We start from the raw sequence: 23,560 nt of genomic DNA, 5'->3' as shown, positions 1-23,560 counted from the left end.
CATTGTACAGCAGATCTCTAGAATTTTTTCATCTTGTGTGACTGAACCAGCACAGCTTCTGAATAAATAAATACATGCTATTGGATTATTTTTAGCCATCTTAAGTCTCAACTAGATTTCTAGATAATATTAAAGTTTTCCCTTCATACATCACAAGGATCTTTTCTTTCCTTGTGAGTTTCTAGATCATATACTTTCTTTCCTTGTGTACTACCTTGCCCTGTTTCATCAAGCTTTTTAATTTATTGTGTGTCTTCACATTTACTTTCTCATATTCTCATGACTCCTTTCCCCCAGATGTGATTGTGTGGCCACAACTCCCTTACTGTGGGCCCCGGTGTCTCTCACAGTGACCAGCATCTAGAAGGTGCTGAGTGAATGTCTGGTACCTTCCTTCAAAGATTTCAATAGATTTTTAACAATGATTTTTCTTTTTTGAATATAGGATGAAGGTGATGAAAGACTTAACTCTCATTTTTTATGGCTAATAAATGATCAAACTCCTTTCTTTGAAGTTTAGTATTAAGCCTTGGATACAAAGGGTACTTTTTTATTTCAAGTGATATACCTACCATCTGAGACTTTCCAATGTTCCCGGTTGTCATTTGTGGTAGGTAAGGTGGTCTTTTCATCTTCTTTGGCTAAGTCGGTTTCTGAAAGTCAGGAAATTAAATTAATTGAAAAGATTAAACAAACCTCATACATGAATCATCTCATTGATATGGTAATAAGCAGAGATCTCCAAACTCTACAAAGTTCTGATTATTTTCAACGCTCTGAGCTTGGAATCTCTGGAACAGTGTTTTGGGCGAGGTCCAATGGTGACAGAGTTAAGATCAATGAATGAATATATATATATATATATATATATATATATATATATATATATATATATATATATATATATATACCTTGACTTTTGTTAATAAAACACAGCATAAAATCAGGTCATTTTCTTTCACAAAACCATGTACAGTGCAAGTGTTATGGGAAATTTAGGACTACCTACCAGTCAATGGAGTCAAATTTAGAGTGACTGCCTTACAGCTCATTATCATAAGAGGAGTTTGCAACTCTAGTCTGCTAGGCAGGAGGAGAGGGCCTTAAATTCTGAGAATAATTCAAGGTAAAACCAACTGGTCATTGGACTTCTGTGCCCACCCGCTCCACCTCCATGCTGCCTTGGGGCTTTGTTTGGTTTGGCCCACGCCTGGTGACTTGACCACCAGCCACAACCGGCTCTCAATTCCCAAACCCCACGCTCTGCCCTTCCTCCCAGTGCTGGTGCTGTGACCTCACTAAAGCCTCTTGGGTCTGACCAAGGGCAGTCCTCTGTCCCCTGCCAGCTTCTTTTCAGTGAATCCATTCTGAGAGGCAGCAACTGTTCCGATTGGTTGTCATCCGCGCCATACTGATTGTTAAATATTTTCAACATCACCCCTGCCTGGGGCTTTTAAATTTTATTTCTACTTATTACGTCCTTCCTTGTCCAGTGGAGACCCCTGTAGTCCATCACTTCATCGGCTTCCTTGCAATTGTCCTCATCTTCACTGCCTCACCTGCTTCCTTCCCAAGTGCTAAGTAAAGTAACAAAACTGTACTCATTTTCCATTCCCATATTCAAAGCCAATGAGCAAATCACCTCAGCACTCATTTAGGGCACCAGTAAAACAAGGACACAAAAAAATATGAGAACAATAAAAACTTTGGGAAAAAAATTTGATATTCCAAATGAAGTCATCATGGAAATACTCAGAATTTTGTTGGAATACTGTACAGTGTTAGTTTTATTCTAATTGCATTTATTCTAATTGCAGGGGTGGCAGTACTCTCTAATATTTCAGGGCTTACTACAGGTCATACATCTAGGTTTCCTCTCCTGCATCCAGGCAGCCGAGCACCTTTGCAGGGAATCACGCAACTGTACATCGGAGTTACTACAAATTTCACGGTCTCTAAATTTCACTGAGCCTTCAGCTCTGGAAAAAAAAAATCTGGCTTTTTCCATTTTTCTTCTTTCCTTTCCTCTTAACAAATTATTTCAAATCTTCACCTCTTCCCTTATAACCCTAGCCCTTCCCCTAGATTTTAATCTTTGGGACCTGGCCTTGCTGCCCATTTTGTTCTGAATCCCCCCATCCGACGTAATTCCCTGCATCCCATCCATCACCTCTTCCCTTCTCTTAGGTCTCAGCAGCAGAGACGCTTCCTGTGTGAAGCTGACCCTGTGCTCTGAAGCTTGTTTTCTACTGCTGTCTTGATGATCTTTCTCTTCCCGCCCCTCCATCTTCACCCTCTCACTCTCCAATGGTAGTTAAACGTTAACACCCATCCATCCAGATATCTATCTCTCCACTTATTTATATTTTTGAATGTGTCAAACATGCACCTGGAATGAAATTCAAAAGCCACGAGAGACCATGCAGTGAAGCAGTCTTCCTTCCTCAGCCACTCAGGCCCTTCCCCACAGGATCACCATGGTAATCAGCTTCTTCTAAAAAACTACCACCTAGTTGCTGATGACTGCGTAGCCTCATCTCCAGCCCAAATCTCTCTGCTGGCTTCCAGAGATATGTGTCCCTCACCCACTGGACATAAATTCCTCTTGAAAATCTGCTCCTTCTATACTCCTTACCTTGCCCACAGCTTCCCAATCATTTTCATGACTTAGCACACACAGCAAATGTCAAGGACAATAGAGGTAACCAGCCTGGAGACTCCAGCTGCCCCATACTCAGTCTGTGGAGCTAAGGGGACCATTAGCTCCACACCCCCAACCCATTTGTGGCTGATGGTTTGGGAACTGCTGTCTTAGGGCATGACACCACCATATGTCGAGATGCCAAAAACATTGGGACATACTTGACCCTCCGGAGCTCTCTCTTAGCCTCTATCTCAGATTGGTCAAGTTCTGTCAACTTTCTATCTTCAAATCTAGCCCCTTCTCTACATCTTCATGGCCACTTCTTGGTTAGGGCCCTCATCATTTCTCTACCTGCAAAAAGATTGGTCTTACTACTTTTGGTCTCTCCCATCCAATTCATTCTTCTCATTAAAAACAGAATGATCATTTCAAAATTTGAACTTGCTCCTGTCCCTCCCCTGCCTAAAATCCTTCACTGGTTTTAACAAGATAAGTAACCTCTCCACCTCCTGACATTTCTCACTTCAAATTTTATTTTCCAGATAAAATGAATTGGCGGTTCACAGAAAGTTCTGCCTTATGTCTTTACCTTTGTACACCTTGTTGCTCTCTCTGAATGAACCAACCCTCCCATTTATCCCCACCTTAGCTAATGTCTCCTTTCCTCTCATGACTTGGATACAAGCTTTGTATCCCTTCTATTCACACAAGCCCTTCTATTGTGTGAAAATCCTGATGGGGCCCTTCTCACTGTTCTCAGCGCCCAGCATGTTCCTCAGGCCCGCAGCACTAAGCACCCCAGCTCCACAGGGAGCTGGGGTCCTCCCCTCCCACTCTGGTCTCACTTCTGCCTTCCTCATTCCACAAAATTGCTCTAATCAAAGTCACAAATGACCTCTGTGTCCTACATCCATTGGGTACTTTTCAGGCCTCATTTTATTTGACCTCCTCGTAGCATCTGACAGTGTAGACCAGCCCTCATTCCTGAAACACTCTCCGCCTTTAGGTCTTCCATGGTGTCAGATTTCAGGGGCTGTCCTGACTGAGCACCCCTTTTTCACAGTCCTCTGTCAGCTGTTCCTGTTCTACTTAACCATTAAAGGCTAAGTTCCTCCAGGTACCCCTGCTCTCTCCAATCTCCATCATGCTCATGGCCTCATTCCTATTTATAGGCAACAACTCCCAATTTGACTAACTGCAGTCCGGATCTTGCTGAGCTCCAGAAAGTATGCAGTTCTCTATGTAATGTATCCATTTGAGATATCCTGTAGGTATTTCAGAATCAAAATGTAAGAAACTAAACTAATCCTTCTTCTACTCTGGCAGTGCACCCGTCCTCTGCCACCCAACAGACACACGCATAGGCAAACACACACACACTCTCTCTCTCTCTCTGTCTTTCTCAGATAATTTCCTCTACTATTATTTCCCATATTGGTAAACCCACCCCATTGCTCAAGCAAATGAAGTCTGAGTCCTCTGACATTCCCCAGAGCCAGTCCGTCATCAAGTCTTTGATAATTCCACCTCCTAAATATCTCTCAAAATTCGACAGCCTCCAGCCTCAGCTGTAATCACCGCTTCCTTGTGTCACTCTGCTACCCTCCTGATACTGGTCTCCCTGCAAACAGTCTAGCCTTGTTCCAATTTATTTTCCAAACTAATCACAACCCGATTGGGTCATTCTCCATCCAGAAGCCTCTGCAACTCTCATCTACCCTTCATGTCTCTCTCAGCTTCATCTCATTAGGCTTTGGCCACACAAACTATTTTTGGTGGTTTTTCAAACAAGGTGACATGATTTCCTGCCTCAAGGTCTTTGCTCACATCCTCAGGTATAAGTTCTCATAGCACAGCACCCTGTACTTCTCGTGCCTAAGACTCACCACAGCTGCAGACATTTGTGTAAATTACAATCCCCTGATGGACTGTAGGTTTCAAAAGGCAAGAACAGGTCTATCTTCACCACCCCCATATTTCTAGCTCTTAGCACTGGCTTACAGTTGACACTCCATAAACACCGGTACATGGAAGGGATGTTGGGCTCTCAAAAGGCACTTGAGTGCCTTTCTGTAAGTGAATTAATTTATTTATGTTTGTATTTTCATATTTCAGATGAGATTTTCTTTAAGACAAAAGAAAGAAAGATGAGACCACTTCCTTGTAAGTTTACAATTAGAGAAAATACCAATAGGAAAAACAAGCTTATTGAAATTTATTTTTTTAAAGTTACCTAAAAGTAACTGTAGTGTTGTGGGTTGTATTGTGTCCCCCCCAAAAATGTTGAAGTCCTGCTCCCTGGTCTCAGTAAATGTGACCTTACTTGAAATTAGTTTTAGCAGATATAATCAAGTTAGGATGGGGTCAGACTGGATTAAGGTGGGCCCCCAATGCAATTACTGGTGTTCTTGTAAAGAGAGAGAGATTTGGCAACATAGACACACCCAGAGGGAAGACAGACTTGTGAGGACCGTGGCTGAGACTGGAATGAAGCAGCTACAAGGCAAGAATGCCAATCACTGCCACCAGAAGCTAGAAGAGGCACGGAAGGGATTCTTCCCTAGAGCCTTCAGAGGGAACACGGCCTTGCTGACACATTGATTTAGGTCTTCTGGTCTCCAGGACTAGGAGACAATAAATTTCTGTTGTTTTAACCCACCCAGTTTGTGGTAATTTGTTATGGCAGCCCTAGGAAACTAATACATATGGTATACATAAACTTTATAAGGCAATAGTGTCTTTAGGATGTGATTTCTTTAGCATTCTTTTAAGAAACTTTATTTCAAAGGACACACTAAACCTGGTAGTTTATTTTGTCAATAAGTTACCTTAAAAGTGATGAAATATGAATTATACTTATTTATATTAAATAGTGATTCCATTTTAACATATATTTTAAGACTCTTTTAATAGCAGCCCAGTGAAACATCGTATCTAAAAGATTACCTGATTGATACGGCTGAAAATTTATCAACTCTCCAAGTGCAACAAGTTTCTCCTGTGGAAAAATTTTGTAATCAGAGAATTAAATGACCACAATTACTAACGATCATTCTTTAAGAGAAAAACACTTTGATTCTTGATGTTTAAGTAACCAACAACTGTTTTTAACATACTAGATATTACATAACCAAATGAGGAGTGTTCTTCTGCTGATTTCTTCAAACCTTTATTGCCTCCTTATTGTTCTTAGGAATAAGAGGCAAATCGAACCCACAGAAAATCAGTGTATGCCTTGATCTAGGGCAATCGGCTTCAGGCTATTATTGAAGTCAGTTCCCTCGGAGCTATTCTGACATTACCTGAATTAGATCACTTGTCATTCTGGTCATTATTTTTTCACTTATTTCAATATCTTCGAGATCTGTAAGAACCACCCAAGTTCCATTCTCAAATTTCACAGGCATAGAAAAGACAATCCCTTCAGGAATACCAAACTGGCCTGCAGGGAGCAAACACAAAGCAAAGCAAAACGAAAGCACTCAGATAAATAAACCTTCCTGGTAACACTGTAGATAAGGACAGACATGGTACATGCTTTTTAATGATAATGGTGGATTTAATGATAATGGAGGAATTCCTGCAAATTCCTCCCCGGGGAAGATTGAAACACTTACTAGAGAAGTATTTATTGAGCACCTCTCCAAGTTCTGAAAACTTGCCCTTCTGTGTTTCTCTCAGAAGGAAGAACCATTGTTCCATCTTTATCCCTTTTGTCCCTGCTGGGGGACAGATGCCCTGCCTCTGCCTTGGGAACTAATGCAGTCCTTCTCTTCCACCTTGTCTGGATTCCTTTTGTCTGCTTCCTTGGCTTTTCCTTGTCCCCCTAGGTAGCCCCTGAGCCCGAGCATGTGTCCAATCTTGCCTTTGCTCTTCCAGCCTACTGCTGCAGTCACAGAGCCAAGGGGCAGGCAGTGGGAAAGGAAAGTCGGTGATCTCACAGTTCCTAGTTCCCAGTTGAAATGTGCTCCAAATAAAAAAAATGGATAATGCTTATTACTAACTGAGCAACCTTCAGATAAAATGTCTCCCGTTTTTTGTGTCTCAATCAAGTAAGAAAATTATTCTTGCCATTCTAGTCATCAAAAATGTTGTCAGTATGGAGGTTCCTTAAAAAACAAAAAACAGTTACCATATGATCCTGCAATCCCACTCCTGGGCATATAGCTGAAGAAAATTCTAATTTGAAAAGATATATGCACCCCAATATTCACTGTAGCACTATTTACAATAACCAAGACGTGGAAGCAACCTAAATGTCCATCGACAGATGAACGGATAAAGAACGTGTTACTTTTATACAATGGAATATTACTCAGCCATAAAAAAGAATGAAATAATGCCACTTGCAGCAACATAGATGGACCTAGAGATTATCATACTAAGTGAAATAAGACAAAGACAAATACCATATGATATCACTTATATGTGGAATCTGAAAAAAAAAGATACAGATGAACTTATTTATGAAACAGAAATAGACGCACATAGAAAACTCACGGTTACCAAAGGGAAAGGGGGGGCTAAATTAGGAGGACGGGATTAACATATATACTCTAAAATACGTCAAATAAATAACCAACAAGGACCTACTGTATAACACAGGGAACTATACTTAATATTTTTTAATAACCTATAAGGGAAAAGAATCTGAAAAAGAATATGTATATATAACTGAATCACTGAACTGTACACCTGAAACTAACATGACATTGTCAATCAACTATATTTCAATTAAAAAAAAAATGTTGTCACTAGGGCAAAATATTGAGGAGAGTCAAGAAACCAGGATCTAAAAGACTTTTCCGTAGAGGATGTCCCAGGCCCTCTGTTCACTCTCTATTTGAGAGCCAGCCTTATGAGTGAACAACGGATGAGGGTCTGCATATGTGTTACCATTTCAGGGACACAATGATCACTTGCTCTTCACCTCACTTGCCCCCAACACTGAACTGCTTATTGATGAATTCCTACAGAGATTAATTCAACTTTTTTTTGGCTGCACCGCGTGGCTTGCAGGATCTTAGTTCCCTGACCAGGAATCGAACAGTAGAAGTGGGGAATACTAACCACTGGACAGCCAGGGAATTCCCTAATTAAACTTTGACAGATAAAGATGAGGTTTTAGGTGTCTATTTCATTAAAAAGGTAACACAGTGATTTGAACTCACACTTGCAGATGTTCGTGCACATTAACTTTAATTGAATGAGACACACTGAGAGTCTACCCATGAAGGAGCAACAAGTAGACCCAGCCAAAGCCCTGCCCTCAGGGTGGGTGAACTCTAATGCAGAGGGCATATGCAACTAACCACCCCATCCATAAAGGCAGGCTGTGATACGCTCTCTGATAGAGGAACAAATGCTATGTGAGTACAGAGGAGAGACAGAGATTAATTCTGACTTGGGGGGTTTAGGGAGATTTCCGTGAGCTGCACCATAGTCACTGAAACAATGGGAAGGATCGTGGTTCCATTAATAACATAAAGGATACAAGAGGTGGATCAGACTGGGGAGCATGACAACAGGTTCAGTTTGGTGTGTGTTGGTTTGAAGTGACAGCATGACATCCAGGTGGCAATGTCTGACAAGGTAGGGCTCAGCAGCAAGGCTGAGATGGGAGTGGATGGGCTTGTTCAGGGAGAATGTAAAGCACAAAGGGAAGACATGCTTTAGGTCTTCAGTGCACAGAGCATCAGCTATTCTCCCTTTCCTATTTTTCAATAAATAGTAGAAGTGCTCTGAATAGCTTTTAGCAGATTAAAATACTAAGGATATAAAAATATATCCACAGTATTTGTGGATGGAGAGCAAGCTTTCCACATTCCGGCTGCTGCCTGGTACTCTGAGATCTGGGTCTTGCTGTGCCCTTTGTATCGTGGGTCTGTGTCTTTGCTCCTACAGCTCCTGTGCCCAGATGTTCTTCCCATACTTGTCTGTCAGGTAAACAACTACTCAAGCTTGCAGGTGAGACTTCCTGAAGGTCACTTCCTTTATGATGCAGGTCCTGATTCTTCCTGCTGCCTGCTGAAAACTGACCTTGCTTTCCCTTCCTCAGTAGGGATACAGTGAGAAAAACTTAACAGAATTATTTCATTTATGTATGTGGCTCTCCTTTACTGTGCTGTGAGCTTCCTGAAAGGCAAAAGCCGGGCCTACTCCCTATGTGTGTTCCCAGTGCATGCACACAAAATACTGTTGCACTGTTGAATGGATAACTGAAGGAATGCAGGCATGAATGAATGATTATGGAATTGTGAAAAGCCGGAGAGCTCACAGAGCCTTTAAAGAGGTAGGAGCGGGCTTCCCTGGTGGCGCAGTGGTTGAGAATCTGCCTGCTAATGCAGGGGACACGGGTTCGTGCCCCGGTCTGGGAAGATCCCACATGCCGCGGAGCAACTAGGCCCGTGAACCACAACTACTAAGCCTGCGCGTCTGGAGCCTGTGCTCCGCAACAAGAGAGGCCGCGATGGTGAGAGGCCCACGCACCGCGATGAAGAGTGGCCCCCGTTTGCCACAACTAGAGAAAGCCCTCGCACAGAAACGAAGACCCAACACAGCCAAAAGTAAATAAATAAATAAATAAAATTAAAAAGTAACTGTACCATTTAAAAAAAAAAAAAAGAGGTAGGAGCCTGTCTAGGTAAGGACACAGAAGTAGGAGCACAAGGCATACATGGAGGTTTTAAAATATCGTAAGATATGAAAAACCCAGATTTACCTTCACTCAGTACCCCTAAAGACACAATCTCCCCAGGGGGTGAGCCATGGTACCAGTATTTCAACGTAGTGGCTATACTGTGTGCAGCTAAGATGCCCCCAAATTGTCTTCCTGTGGCGGTGAACTTTTTAAGACTTTCCACAAATTCTCTGTTTACCCACTCACTGTAAGGAGAGAAAGAAACAATTTTACAATGGAGGAGGGAATAGGAATGAATAAGAATGTTCCCTGGGTCAATGGATCTGAGTACAAGAAATCACCTCCACAAAACAGAAATATGACCTCCTGTGCCCCTTCTTCAAGCTTCTTTAATCCCATAAAGAGTCAACTGAAAAGTAATGAAACAGAGCAGAAAGGAGTCCTAAAGTTTCACACTAAAAACTTGATACCATAAATATGGAACACAGAAAAGTGGCCAAAGGCTGCAAGAACAATTAATTTCATCACAAAGAATTTATTCTCCATAGAGGCTATCTTGGAACCAGTGGTATCCTTCATTTTAAATAAAATAGTATCATGAAATGTTGAATTAGTCACATTGAGAACTAAGGAAATAATTAAGTTTTCTAATCTGAAGTTTAAACTCGGGGGACAGTCCAGCTGGACTAGAAAAAGCATGAAACAGCTGCCCTTGCTAAGCCGGCACGATACAGCTCCAGGAGATGCTGCCCACACCCACGCAGCAATGCAAGACAATGAGTCCAGGGACACAATTTCTAGGTGTGGGTAAAGGAAGGAAAGGGAAGAAAGGGGTGATGGAAAGGACATGCTACCACTGGGAAAGTGCTGCAAAGTTTCGAAACTTGTTACAAAGGCTTTCCTCCCCCTTCCTCCTTCCATGCCCTTTTCGTAATGGTGGTGTTGACTGTGACAGGCACAGTTTCTAAGTGCTTTGCCTGTCTTAACCCATTTCATCTTCCCAATGACCCTATAAGACCTGCACTCTGTTACCATTTCCACTTGGCAGATGGAAAAACCGAGGCACAGAGACGTTAAGTAACTTCTCTAAAGTTACACAGCTAATGAGTGGCTGAATGAGAATTCCAACCCAGGTGGCTTGGCTCCAGAGATGGTGCCCCTTACCATGTCTCAATTCTGCCTTTCCTGGAACCCAACACCCAGCATGGCCTGGGCCTGCTCACCATTATAATTCCTTACTCTCGAAGCTTTTTCAACTAATTTCAACTTGGACAGAGGTCTTTACATTAAATAAGATTCACTTTACATATGTTTGCTTTAGTGATAACATTAATGGAATCTGTGAGCCACTTTAAGGATAAACTGAAATATAAAAATTCAAAATTCCAAAATCAAATAAATTGGGTGTGGGGACAGACTAGTTGAAATTCTGTGGAATTCTCTACATTTCTTCAATAGAAAGCATAAATGAGGATGAGTGTGAACAGTTACTTCTGCACACTGATTTCTAAGATGATTTTTAAATGATTATAATAACATTACACGTTTATTCAATATTGTTAGACTACTTCACTTAAAAAGATACTGTACCTATCAAAAATCAGGCTTAAAACAGGGCGTGAATAGTGAGGAGGTCCCCAAACAGCACTCTCATATCTGTAAACCTTGGCTTTTCTCAGATCGACGTAGTTATTTCCACTAATATTACCCCAAATTATCACATCTTTGATGCCTGTGAAGAAAAGAAATTTTAAAAAATAACGTAATATAAAAAATTGACTGTAGTCTACTTTCTGTTTGTGTGTTTGTTTTACAATTGGTCCTTTTGCTATAAGACAGACTTAAGTTTATGCTGCCTAAAAATGTGCAAACACTGTGGATCATCTCCTTAATCATCAGAGTCTGGACATTCCTAATAACGCACGTGGATGGTGTGAGCATAGGACTGACTTCAGGGAACACTGAAATGCTCCCTGAAAGAAAGCGCTACTGAAAATTATACCCCCGCTCTGGTCCTAACTTCACCACTCTGCTTGCCATGAAGAGGATTTTTTATCTGCTTTGATTCTGACAGAGAGTCCCTGATTTTAGACTGGAATAGAAATTCGGGCAAGTCACTTGACTCCCTGGGTGGATTTCGTTTCCTGCAGAATGGAAGGTGCTGGAATAAGAGGACCCCGAGGAACATCTTAATCAAAGAAGAGATATTGAATTAGCTTGTACGTGTGAGGCACTTTTAGGTGGGAGGCTCAGAAGAAAACAAATCAGCCCAAATCCTTGCAATATTCTGGGGGTAGAGGGGAGTGGGTGAGAAAACAACTACTATACAACGTGATACATACTACCAAGGAAAAGAAGAGGGTGGGGGTAGAGAGAAATAGGAATTGGTATTTCATATGATTCTAATATATGAAATTCTCTCTAATAATTCTCTCTAATAATTGTGGATTTTCTGGGAATGTATCTGAAGTGAAAATAGGGGATTTTATTGATTTATTTATAAACTTATTTATTTGTTTAAAAACTTAATTCTCTTAAAAGGTCATACCACTTTCTATTACGGAGATTAAATTCTTTCCTGTTCTGTATGAGATAAGATTGCTGTTGTCTTCAAGTAACAGAATATCCTTCTGACCTGGCTTAACTAGAAGGAGTTTACTTTTCTCAGATAACAAGTCGAGGTAGGCAGTGACACTGGGGCTTGTTAAGCGGCTCAAAGATGTTACTCTCTCTTGGCCTTCTCCTCATGGTCCTAAAATGACTGCAGCAGCTCCAAGTATCACACCCTTACAGAGTTGTGTTCAAAGCCAGGCAGGAGGGAAAAGAATTTTTCTTAAAGCTTTAAGGCCCTTTATAGCTCTAAATGCCTTAAATCAAGCTAGAGAAAATTATAGCAGACATCTGCTTTTTTTTTTTTTTTTTTGTCCTAACATCTCTTCCTCCTTTTTTTCTTTAACAGCATACTGGCTTTTCTTTAAATAGGTACGCTTCCCCAATTTCAGTCCATTTGGTTTGGGTGAAGCTGTCCTTACCCCTCAGGTCTATCGATAGGCATCCGACCTAGATTCCAGATTTCTGGCCACACTGACTGACTTGGAGAAGGGCATGTGTTCCAAGCCCAGTCAATGAGATATTATTCTGCTACTTTTATACAAAGAATCGAGAGAGAATGCTCTTTTTCTACTGGGGTAGTTAAGCTATGATGCCGGTAGCCGTTTTGCCACTTTTTAGAGAAAGCCTATCCGAGAATCAGATCAAAGCTGAGGAAAACAGAGCTGAGCGATGAGCCAGGTGAGAGCACAAACCAGGCTTGACCTCATCACTTGAACCCCAGCATCTGGCTATGCCCCAAATAAGAACTACTCCTGCACTCTTCAGTTATGTGGAAAAAAAGCTCTGACTCTGGTCGCTTTGAGTGGACTTTCTGTCACTTGTACAGAAAGAGTTCCAACTAAGCCAATGTACATAGTCTGAGAAACAGGTTTATGTGTGAACTGAACTCAAGGGATATCCTGAAAAGGTCTGCTCCCTTCTTGGCATCTGGAATTCTCCTGGAATAATTCTCCCTGATGGTTTTTCTAGTTCATGTTACTTTGTTTAACTCTGTCTTTGTCGTTGCCAACTTCCTCCTTACTACTCCACTGACAATTCCACTTTAACAGCCGTCCCTCTAACATTTCCCTTTTTTGTCCCAACTTGTCTCCACTTTTCTTTTTTCTGCTGCTCCTGTGCTTATTGGCTTTGAATACAGCAGGGTTTAGAAGTTATGGTACCACCAGACCCACAAGAGAGCAGCTTTCTGGTTGAAAGTGCCTGCCCTGTTTTAAATTTTGTAACACTGCCTCTTCTTGACACTTTCATCAGTGTATCATAGATCTTTTGTGAGAAATCAGTATCTACACATATACATATAAGGTTGATAACAGAGAGAAAATGATTAGGAAATGTTTTCCTACCGAATAATTTTAGTATCCATCTGGCTGAGGTATGCAGTGACCCTGGGGGTAAGACACTAATGATTTGTATGCAAGAATACCGGAAGTTATGGTCCTAGGGCTTTGCCCTAATGTGTTAGGGGCTCACCGAAGTCCCTTAGAGCTCTGACTGAGAGCATTCTAGGCTCACATTTCACTGTCTTCCCAATTTTGCTTGATGTCATGTCTTGCACTTCCTGGCATTCTAAATGGACTTCGTTGCACCTGCTCCATCTAAGGGCACAAATAGCTCAAGTCTGTCAAACATGACAAATATTTTTAGATACAGCACTCCCCCTTTAGATACAAAAATCCATTTTCTGATTCTGTCTCATCCTCCTATAATTTTGACCTCTATAAGCACAAGGATTATTAGAAGCAGGAACTGATCAGATAGCTTAATCACCTTAACAAGTTTACTACCCTTGCATCCGGGCACTCCTCCAAGCACTTTAGAAACATTATCTCTTTAAATCCTTGCATCAATTCTGGGATGTAGGTGCTATTTACGTCCTCATTTTACAGGTGAGGAAGCGAGGCACAGCAAGGTTAAGTGATTTGCCCCAAGTCACACAGGTGGGAAGTGGGGTGGGGTCACTTTAACAGAGCCCTGAGTATTTTTTTAAAAAACACCGATTACATTGGTTGACGGGGGCTGGGGGGAAGGAATATTAAGTTTCAAATTACTACTTGAAAAATAGAAATCTTATTTAAATATTTGTTTCTTAATTTTTAGAATGATGGGAAAAGATCAGCTAGTCATAAAAGCTAGTAGAAAGAAAATGCACAGTAGCGAAACCACACAATCAGAAGTTCTTGGCCTCTGCTTCATACTTTCTAGTCCGGATATCCCGACTGATTTTAGAGGGGACAGTGTTCTTCCTAGCTGCTATGAAATCACGCTGTTTAAAACCAGACACGGAAACGGGAGCTCACTCACATGACGGAGTCGTTTTCAGTTTTCTGGCCAGCTCCGCCTTCGCTTTGCCTTCTACGCCCAAGGCCACAGCGATAATATTGTGGGCGAAGTTTGGGGCGTATCTCATAAGCAAAGACGTTTTGAGATTCACAAAGGTTTTTCCTCCCACAATAATTCTGACGGAATCATGAGCATTTTTCTCAATCAGGGATCCGTAGAGGTGGCACAGAGTAGCCCTGCTTCGGATGCAGTCTTCCAAACTGTACACCTCCTTGTCCACGTGGTCGTCGAGGAAGATGATCACGTGGGCCTGGCGGAAGGCCTCCTCCGCTTGGGTGCAGAGGGACACACTCCGCAGGAAGGGCGACGCCAGGTCCTGAGCCTCCTTCACAAGGCTTGTGAGTTTCTCTTCTGCCTGCTTGTTGTCAAATAGGTTTATGCTAATTTCCATATGCGGTCCAAACACTTCACCACTTGTCAAGATGGGAATTAGGTTGTAGCAGGCAGGAGCCGATGCACTAATAAAAATGCAAAGCCGATTACGAGTGGTTAAATCTTTTGCTCCTTTTCAGGCTTTATTCTTTTTTTTTTTTTTTTTTAAAGTACCAACCATGTATAGAAGTCTTTTTTTATTTTTAAAATAAATTTATTTATTTTTGGCTGTGTTGGGTCTTCATTGCTGTGCACGGGCTTTCTCTAGTTGCGGCGAGCGGGGGCTCCTCTTCGTTGTGGTGTGCGGGCTTCTCATTGCAGTGGCTTCTCTTGTTGCAGAGCACGGGCTCTAGGCGACCGGGCTTCAGAAGTTGTGGCTCACGGGCTCTAGAGCGCAGGCTCAGTAGTTGTGGCCCACGGGCTTAGTTGCCCCGCGGCATGTGGGATCTCCCCGGACCAGGGCTTGAACCCGTGTCCTCTGCATTGGCAAGTGGATTCTTAACCACTGCGCCACCAGGGAAGTCCCCAGGCTTTATTCTTAATAGATATTCTTCTGCACGTGCATTAATAGGGTGATTTAAAATATTAAATTGGCATACACAGCTGCACTGACATTTTTAAGGCTAGAAATCAAAAGTAGAAAAAAATAATTCTCACTGCTAACTTCTTGCTTTGGCCATCTGAAAACAATACCAAAGTAAGAAATGTACTTGTTTATAAGGCTTTTCAAATTAAATAGAATAGGCAGAAAGCAAAATTTAAAAGAACTGTGTCATATTACTGTATATTACTGTAATTACGTGTTACTGTAATTACGTGTTTATATTCTTTTTAAAAAAAGATAAGGAAATCAGTTTCATTTAACCATAACTCTTTTCTATTTTGTACGCTTATCTGCAAAGTAATGACATCTTTTAGAAAGGTCTATTTTTCCAAATCCTTATAAAGAAGCCTAGGATCAACACAGGTGAGGTATCATGTATCTGCACCCACAATTCAGCTACTATTTGAGTACTCTATAGCTTGGCTGATAACTGAGAGCCCTAATGACCCCTGAGGGGGAGTTTAGAAATGCATCTGGGCATTTTTTCACAGTGGGTTTGGAGAGAGGCGCAGTGGTGTTTTCAAGAGCATCTGTACCATTTTAATCCTTTAAAAATATCTAGGGGCTTCCCTGGTGGTCCAGTGGTTAGGACTCTGTGCTCCCAATGCAGGGGGCCTGGGTTCGATCCCCGGTCGGGGAGCTGGGTCCCGCAGGCCGCAAGGAGGAGCCCACATGCCACAAATAAAGACCCGCGTGCTGCAGCTAAGACCCAGCGCCGCCAAATAAATAAATAAATATTAAAGAAATTCTAAAGCAGATGTAATATTATTAAATCTGAGTGTAAAGTTCATGTACGGTTATTACATCATTCTCAGTTCTTTTCTGCACTTGAAATCTTTCATAATAACAAATAATTTTTCAGATGAGCCTGTATATTAGGATACACACATAGATAGTAAGAAGGGCAGTGTGAGAGACAGATTGAGAGGTGGGGAAAGGAAAGGGGGAGGGAGAGATAGAGCAAGATGGACAGCAAAAGGACAAAGAGAGAGACAGAGCACAGAGATAGAGAGAGAAAGCAATGACAATCATCGAATGTGTCCACCCACCACTGAGAACGAGAGTGATGAGAAAAAATGAGAAGGGGTAAGAGTGACGGGGGTGAGGTTAGAGAGAATGAGTGCAACACGGAAGAGCTAAGGATGAGGACAACTCTAGCAAGTGGGAAAGAGGAAGAGGGCAACAGTCAGGAAGCTGGGGGAGGGAAGGAAGGAAACAAGGGAGAGGGAAGGAAGGACAGTGAGGCGACGAGCAGGATCGTATGAGCAGCAGACAGCATGAGACACACAGAATGAGGGCAGGAGAGCTGGAGACGGTTATGAAAAGTAAACACCTTTGCTATAAAGCTGCTCTTAGATTTAGTATGTACGTGTATTATATGCATATTATATACACATTGAATCTATCTATAGTCTAAAACTCATACATGGGGCTACACTAGGGGATATATAGGCATACACATATATTACATATCTATAATATTCGTATACATACACACCATTCTCACACTTGACACCCAGATATTCTTCCATCATGTAATTAATCCTACATCACTGTCCTTCTAAACATAAAACGTCAACCTCACGAATCCTGGGATTTGACGGTCCCACCTGGTGATCCAGACCTGCAAGGGGTTGATGAGACCTTTCAGGGCTTCTTCCTCCAGCTCTTTTTCTATGTGTGCCCCCAGGTTCTCTTGAGCAACTGTCTTCATCAGCTCAGTTGTCATGCTAGAGGTGACACCATAGTAAAGCTAAATATTGGGAAAGAAAAAAACAACACCAGAATAGCTGACAATGGCTATAATGGAAAGTTCTTGTTTAAAGCCCAAATAGAGTAAAAAGAGAGCTGAGAGAATACCTTAGAAAGCAAGACATTGGAAAAATATAAATAATAGGAGAGAACAATAATGTTTTAGACAGATAAATCAACTGAATTTGTATACCTGGGCATGTTCTAGGAACTCGTTATATCCTCCCAAAAGCAAACCCTTTCCTCCACGATCCAACAGCTCTCTCCAGATGATGGGGGAATTTTTGTGACTCCACTTATTCTTTTTACACAACTCTTTCAGCCACTCCTATTGAATGATAGAGTCCATGAGAAGTCGCACATTGAATCTGCCTTGGAATTCAATTCAATGCTTTAGAGTTCAAACGTTAAAATACTAGTGTTTTTTTTTTTTACTACCTCTGTGTATACATAATAAAATTTAGATATCTTTAAACTGTAAATATAAAATATAAATATAGAAATATAAATATAGAAATATATTTGATGTGAAATATAAATATAGAAATATAAATATAGATATAGATAAAATATAAATATAGAAATATATTTATAAATATAATATAGAAATATAAATATAGAAATATAAATATAGAAATAGTGATGAGTTGAGTAACAAATTAATCAAGTAAGAAAGAATATTCTTCGAATTCATCGACCAAATAAAGGTACTGAATGTTGCTCTCTTTCCTGAGTAGACCTGAAGTGCAAGGTTTTGGCTTAAAAAAGGAGCCGAATTTTTCAACTCAAATGGTCTTCTGTATGAGATGTCTCTGGTCTTAGGGCCATATAAATTTGATATTGCTTTCCAAATATGTGAGTATAGTTTATATTTTTTAGATTGAATTAATGAGCTAAAAATTATCTGGGGATTTCTGACAATATTTACTAGAAAAATTTTAAATCATCATTATCTGGTCTGTGTACACCAGGTCTTCCAATGACAATATCTGCATAGAGACAGAATGCAACATTTCTATGGGTAAAGTACATGGCAACATTCTTGTCTTTGGAGGAATGTATCATGAAGCTACCTTACAAATGAATTTCCCTCGTTGATGTTTCCCCCATGGCCTCTCTAGTCACAACGTAGCCTGACCAGTGAAATACTGGGAATCTAGAAGAGACTCTACCTCAAAGGACCTTCAGCAGCGAGCAGGGCATGGTGATGTCCTGGCAGGAGCTGGAAGAATATGTACAGGACTGGACCCTGAGGGTGCTGAAGCAAGAGTGGAACATAAAGCTGGACAAGAGAGAATTTCTCAAAATGAATCACTCTTCTGCTATTCAAGAGTGTACACCCTGACAAAGACCTCAGAAGAGAGTCCAACATGTTGCTAGGATGGCTCTTCAGAGCTCGGAGCAAGGGATGAAATAAAGTGGAAATGCCAGAACTGTCATGGAAGACCATGGAAGAAGGGATGAAAAAGCTTAGAAAAAATGGGCTCGCTAGAGTGGATATGCTATGACGGAAGGCTGGAAAACTATTGGTCACCTATGTTCTCTGGAAGGGCCTGGAGGACACTACATTCACCAAAGTGACAAGGAATGCACTGATGAGAGGGGTCTCAGCATCACTGAGAAGCCTGGTGTGGCTGTCAATTCTGGGCCATGGCTGTTAAATGACATGCTCTTATAGAGCTGGGCCCCATGGCAATTGGGATGATAGAATTCTGAAATAAAAGAGGACGGGGGGCAGTGCCCACCAGAGAACGTCTATTATGACAGAAGCACTAAGCAACCCAGCAGTAAGATAACTTAGACAGCTGAAGGCACAATGGGGACATGAAAAAGTTAGAGCTTATGCAATGGTCTGAGAAAACAAGCTATCACTCATCAAAGCTGACCTAGCCATTGCTGCTGCCATTAACAGAGATCAACGCAGACCTCCTGTTAATGGCACTAACCCTCAAAGACAACAACCAGCCTCTTGGTGGCAATCTGATCACATTGGACCCCTTCTACCCTGGAAAGAGCAGTGATTCACCTTGATTTTAATCAACATATATTCTAGATAAAGAATTGCCTTTATTGCTTGTAGGATTTTGGCCAGCACCCTGTTCAAGACTTTTCAAAATATTTAACCTACCAACATGGGATCCTGCATAACATCACTTTGAACCAAGAAACCCATTTTAAAGTAAACGATGTATGACATTGGGCATGAAACCAGGGACCCACTGGCCCTATCATATATGGCAACATCCAGCAGCATGATAGAGGGATGGAACAACACACTGAAGATGCATGCACCAGCTTAGAGACTGATACCTTGCAAGGATGGGGTACCATCTTTCAGGATGCAATATATACCACAAATCAATAGAGTTTTGCCCCAATAGGTTGAATACATGAATCCAGGAACCAAGGATGGAATTAAGAGTGACCCTGCTTACCATCACTCCCAGTGACCCACCCAGGGTGAGGGGTGCTTCTATCAGGAAGAGTCCCATTAAACTTTAATCTATGGCTGCCACATGGTCACTTAGAGCTCCTGTGCCAAGAGGTCAGCCAGTAAGGAGAGGAGTTACCATCATGGAAGGGGTAATTGCCCCGTTGATCAGGAGCACGTAGGGCAGCTATTACCCAATGTTGGCAGGAAAGAATGGTTGGCATCTAGGTAACCCATTGGGGCATCCTTGGTAGTGCCTTGTTTAATTTTGACAGCACATGGACAGGTGCAACAGTCATACCCTGAAAAGGGAATAGAGACGAGGGCTCAGGCCCCTAAGGATACAGGTGTAAGTCACCACCACACCTAATAAGTCACCTGAATCAGCAGAGGGTGAGGGGAATCTACAATGGATAGAAGAGAAGAAAGGTGATGAGTCAGTTATGGTGCTGAACGATGTGTAGTGCTGAAATGATGTGCAGCGGAGACTATTATTCACTTAACTTCCTCTTATAAAGTTTCCCTGGGGAGAGATGCCAACCAGAATTCTGGAAGAGCTGTTCCCAGATGGTGTGAACGTATTATATGCAGCATGTGGATCCAAAAGGCACAACTGGTGAACTAGCAGATCCTGTCACGTGTAGTCCCTATTCCTCCTTCGTGACCAAGGCACTCATTCCCCCTGCCACGAGGCGTATTGGCTGTTGATGGCTCAGTGCTGAGTCTCTCTCTGGAAACTGACCTCAGCCAAAGGATGTTCCCTTGCCTAAGGTTAAGTCTCTTCCCCAGGGCAGCCCACATCCTCTGACTGTTAGCTGCAGGAGAACAAAAGCCTGGCCTCCTTGCCTGTTTGGGGGGGTATCTTTGAAGGGCCATCCCAGCTTCAGAGTTCCCTGCAGGGCTGGCTGAGCCCTCTGTTAGAGCTGTATGGCAGTTCAACTTCCCCCATTGCCCAGTCCTGCTGCCCTCATTCCTTCTAAGGATGTTGTTCCCAAGAACACTCCCCAGTAAAGGAAACTCCTTCCCCCAAATTTCCATCTAAGTCCCAAAGAAGGGTGTGTCAAATAAACAAGTCCCTCATGTCATTAGAAATCAATATGAAGGAGAATTGAAAGTTAAAAAGTGCAATATACGGGCTTCCCTGGTGGTGCAGTGGTTGAGAGTCCACCTGCGGATGCAGGGGACACGGGTTCGTGCCCCGGTACGGGAGGATCCCACATGCCGCGGAGCGGCTGGGCCCGTGAGCCATGGCCGCTGAGCCTGCGCGTCTGGAGCCTGTGCTCCGCAACGGGAGAAGCCACAAGAGTGAGAGGCCCGCATACCGCAAAAAAAAAAAAAAAAAAGTACAATATAAGCTATGTGGATTCTTGGGGGGAAAATACCAGCCAAATTGATTCTACTTACTGGTTAGGGCCTTATTTGTTCTATTAGGTACTAGGAAAAAAATATAAATAATGTTTTGAGGCTGATAAGTCAGGACTGATTTTACTAATATTAAAATATCAATAGTACATGAACATTCCTGGAAAGCTATCTGATACACTAGCTAATATTTAATTAAATCAGAACACATTTTTCTGTGTGTGTGAGTTTAACAAACTGTAAAGGCCTCTTACCTCCCAAACATCAGGATGCTGTGTAATTTTATGTATCCGAAAATCAGGAAGATTCTTTTGTAAAAGATCTGCCAGAAGTTCTGCTTTAGCATAATATGGGCAATCTGCTCTACCTAAAAAATTCAAATTAGCAATATTTACTTTCATCACATGGAAATTATCATGTAGTTACAAGCATTTGTCATATAATTACAGAATTAATCACACAGTTACAATATAATTTATATAGAGCTATAGCATAAACTGCCATAACATAAACTTTTGATTTTTATTATATTGGCAAAATAAAATGACTTTCATAGGAGATCAGCATCATTAGTAATAAAATGTGGAAAGGAAAAAAGACTTGAATATTTATTCTCCTCCAGTGCTGTATTAGACCTCACTTCCTCTAAGAGGCTGCCAGGCTACTAATTAAGCATGAACTACTCATAATGAACTACTCATTAGTAGCTACTAAAAGGCAAAGTGTGAAGTGAGGAGTGGTGGTAGAATCACATGTGGACTTGCTATGTGTGCAGAGAGTATTGGGGGAAGGAGAAGTGGCGGGGAGAGAAGAGTCTGGCTTAACTTCTTTTTTCTGGCGTGGCTAGGTGATCCTGACCTTACTAGAGAGAAATCATGGGTGAGAAGTTTAAATTATAAAGCGCAGCTGGAAGTATCTGTAGTATATCTAAGTGGATATGACCAGCAGGCAGCTGCACCTGCAAATCTGAAGAGCAGGCCTTCTGTAATAGCTTAGGATACAGGTATTGCAGGCATAAACACAGAGAAAGTGACAGCCACTAAAGTTGGTGGGACTGGACGTCCGGTAGAGTAGGAGGGGCAGGGGCCAAGGGCAGAACCCTCTCTATAGCCTTCTTCCCCGATTACTCCCAATTCACCAGTTCTTCAACCTCCCGGTGACTTCTAAGTCATCATCCCCTCTCAAACTCCCCCTGGCTATTAGCCTCCCTGTTTAGTTCAAATCCATGACTCATGAATTCAGACCACTCTTCTGGTTCATGTCTGCAATTCTCTTGCCCCACTGTGCTTCTGGCAAGTAAGCTTGGTAAAAGCCCCTTACCCTGAATGAACCCAGTAACTTGCCTTTTCTGTGCCTGGGTTTCATGTACTTGGCACCCCTGGATAAACATGGTAGAACTAAGCAGAGCGGTACCATTATAAATACATGGTCACCAGTCTCAACTGGCCCTCAACTCTTCCTGGAGATCCCTCTGTTTCCCTGGGCAGCACTCTCTTCTGGTCTCTACAATTACCATTCCAAACTGCCTACTTCCTTCAAGCCCCTTCCTTCTCTCCAATATTTTTCTGTACTATCAGAAGACAACAGAAAACTCTGCTTTCTACTTTACGCAAGCTAAACCAAATCATACAAAAAGGCATCGGTTGGGAAATCCGCCAAGCTCCTGCCATCAAACCTACTAGCCTATCTGCATTTGGATTCCTCCTTTCCTTCTTTCTTCTATTCAGTGGAAGAGGGATCCTACCTCTTATCCAGATCCAATCTCACCACTTATGCTCTAAACACCACCCTCTTCCACCTCCACTGGTTATCCCCTTTTTCTAGCATCTTAGCTCTGTTTCTAATGGGCTGTTTCTACCATAATTAAAATATACTTATTATGTTTAAGTTTCTCCTGTCCTGAGAAACAAAAAGCCCCTTCAGTCATTGCCTTCTACCTGCCCTTTTCTATTAAAACTTGAAATAGTTCTTGAAATAGTTCTCTACACTTGCCATCCCCAGTTCCTCACTTCCATTGATTTCTCATGCCACTGCAATCTGGCTTTTCCCATAATTCTCTAGAAGGTCACCATGGACCTCCATGTCACTAAATCCAATGGATACTTTTTGATCCTTTTCTTGTTGACCCTTGGTAGCATTTGTCTCCCTTCAACTCTTGAAATACCCACTGTGGTGGGGGCATTCTTCAGGTTTTCTTCCTACTTCTCTGGCCACTCCTCATTACACTTTTAGGTTCCTATTCCTTTATTAATGCATTAAAAGGTTAGCATTCTACAAGGCATCTTATCTTCATACTCTATGATCCTTCCTGGATAATCTCCTCCACTCCTTTTGTTTCAAGTAGAAATCTGTATTTCCAGTTCAGAACTATCTCCTTATCTAGATGTCTACACCGTCCTGTATTTTTTCAACTCCTTCTAAATGTCTCATAGGCACTCAGCATGTCTATGACAGATTTTGCCATCACTCCCCTACTAAATTTGCTCCTTCTCTTATGTTCTTTATGTTCATCTACCCAGTTATTTAAGAGTATTAACAGTACCCAGAGTATAAAGCCTACTCTTCTGCTTTTTTTCAATGACTTCCCATCTACCCAGTTATGCAAACTACTGCTTGGGAATAATTTTAACTCTTTCTTCTCCCTTCCTTTCCTCCTCCACCTAGTCAAATGTCTAGTTCTATAGATTCTGCTCCCTAACATCTCTCCAATCCATTCACTTCTTTGCATTTCCATTGCCCACCTTCCTAGACCAGGCCACCAGTATTTCCTTCCTGGACTACAGTACCTAACTGGGCTCTGGG

The 23,560-nt window shown here is 41.8% G+C and overlaps 1 protein-coding gene and 1 non-coding gene across 3 annotated transcripts in view; one reads left to right on the top strand and one right to left on the bottom strand.

Moving 5' to 3' along the window:
• Positions 1–23,560, bottom strand: part of MDH1B (malate dehydrogenase 1B) — a 30,527-nt gene that overhangs the window by 4,956 nt on the left and 2,011 nt on the right. The window contains exons 2-10 of one of the 2 annotated variants that reach the window (XM_073807352.1): positions 21,013–21,125; positions 17,159–17,293; positions 16,824–16,966; positions 14,199–14,695; positions 10,875–11,016; positions 9,366–9,529; positions 5,947–6,086; positions 5,591–5,642; positions 573–653 (exon numbers count right to left, since the gene is read on the bottom strand). In XM_073807352.1, the coding sequence (XP_073663453.1) occupies positions 573–653; positions 5,591–5,642; positions 5,947–6,086; positions 9,366–9,529; positions 10,875–11,016; positions 14,199–14,695; positions 16,824–16,966; positions 17,159–17,293; positions 21,013–21,125 (1,467 nt within the window). The remainder of the gene's footprint in view (positions 1–572; positions 654–5,590; positions 5,643–5,946; positions 6,087–9,365; positions 9,530–10,874; positions 11,017–14,198; positions 14,696–16,823; positions 16,967–17,158; positions 17,294–21,012; positions 21,126–23,560) is intronic. The other variant, XM_019939057.3, reaches the window with a different exon arrangement.
• TRNAG-CCC (transfer RNA glycine (anticodon CCC)) lies at positions 15,781–15,853 on the top strand. The gene has a single exon. It is a non-coding gene; the product is annotated as a tRNA-Gly (tRNA).

The sequence above is a fragment of the Tursiops truncatus genome, chromosome 7 (assembly GCF_011762595.2).
Source record: "Tursiops truncatus isolate mTurTru1 chromosome 7, mTurTru1.mat.Y, whole genome shotgun sequence".
Classification (NCBI taxonomy): Eukaryota; Metazoa; Chordata; class Mammalia; order Artiodactyla; family Delphinidae; genus Tursiops; species Tursiops truncatus.
Note: the sequence above shows the minus strand (reverse complement) of the source record. Positions and strands in the feature narration are given on the sequence as shown.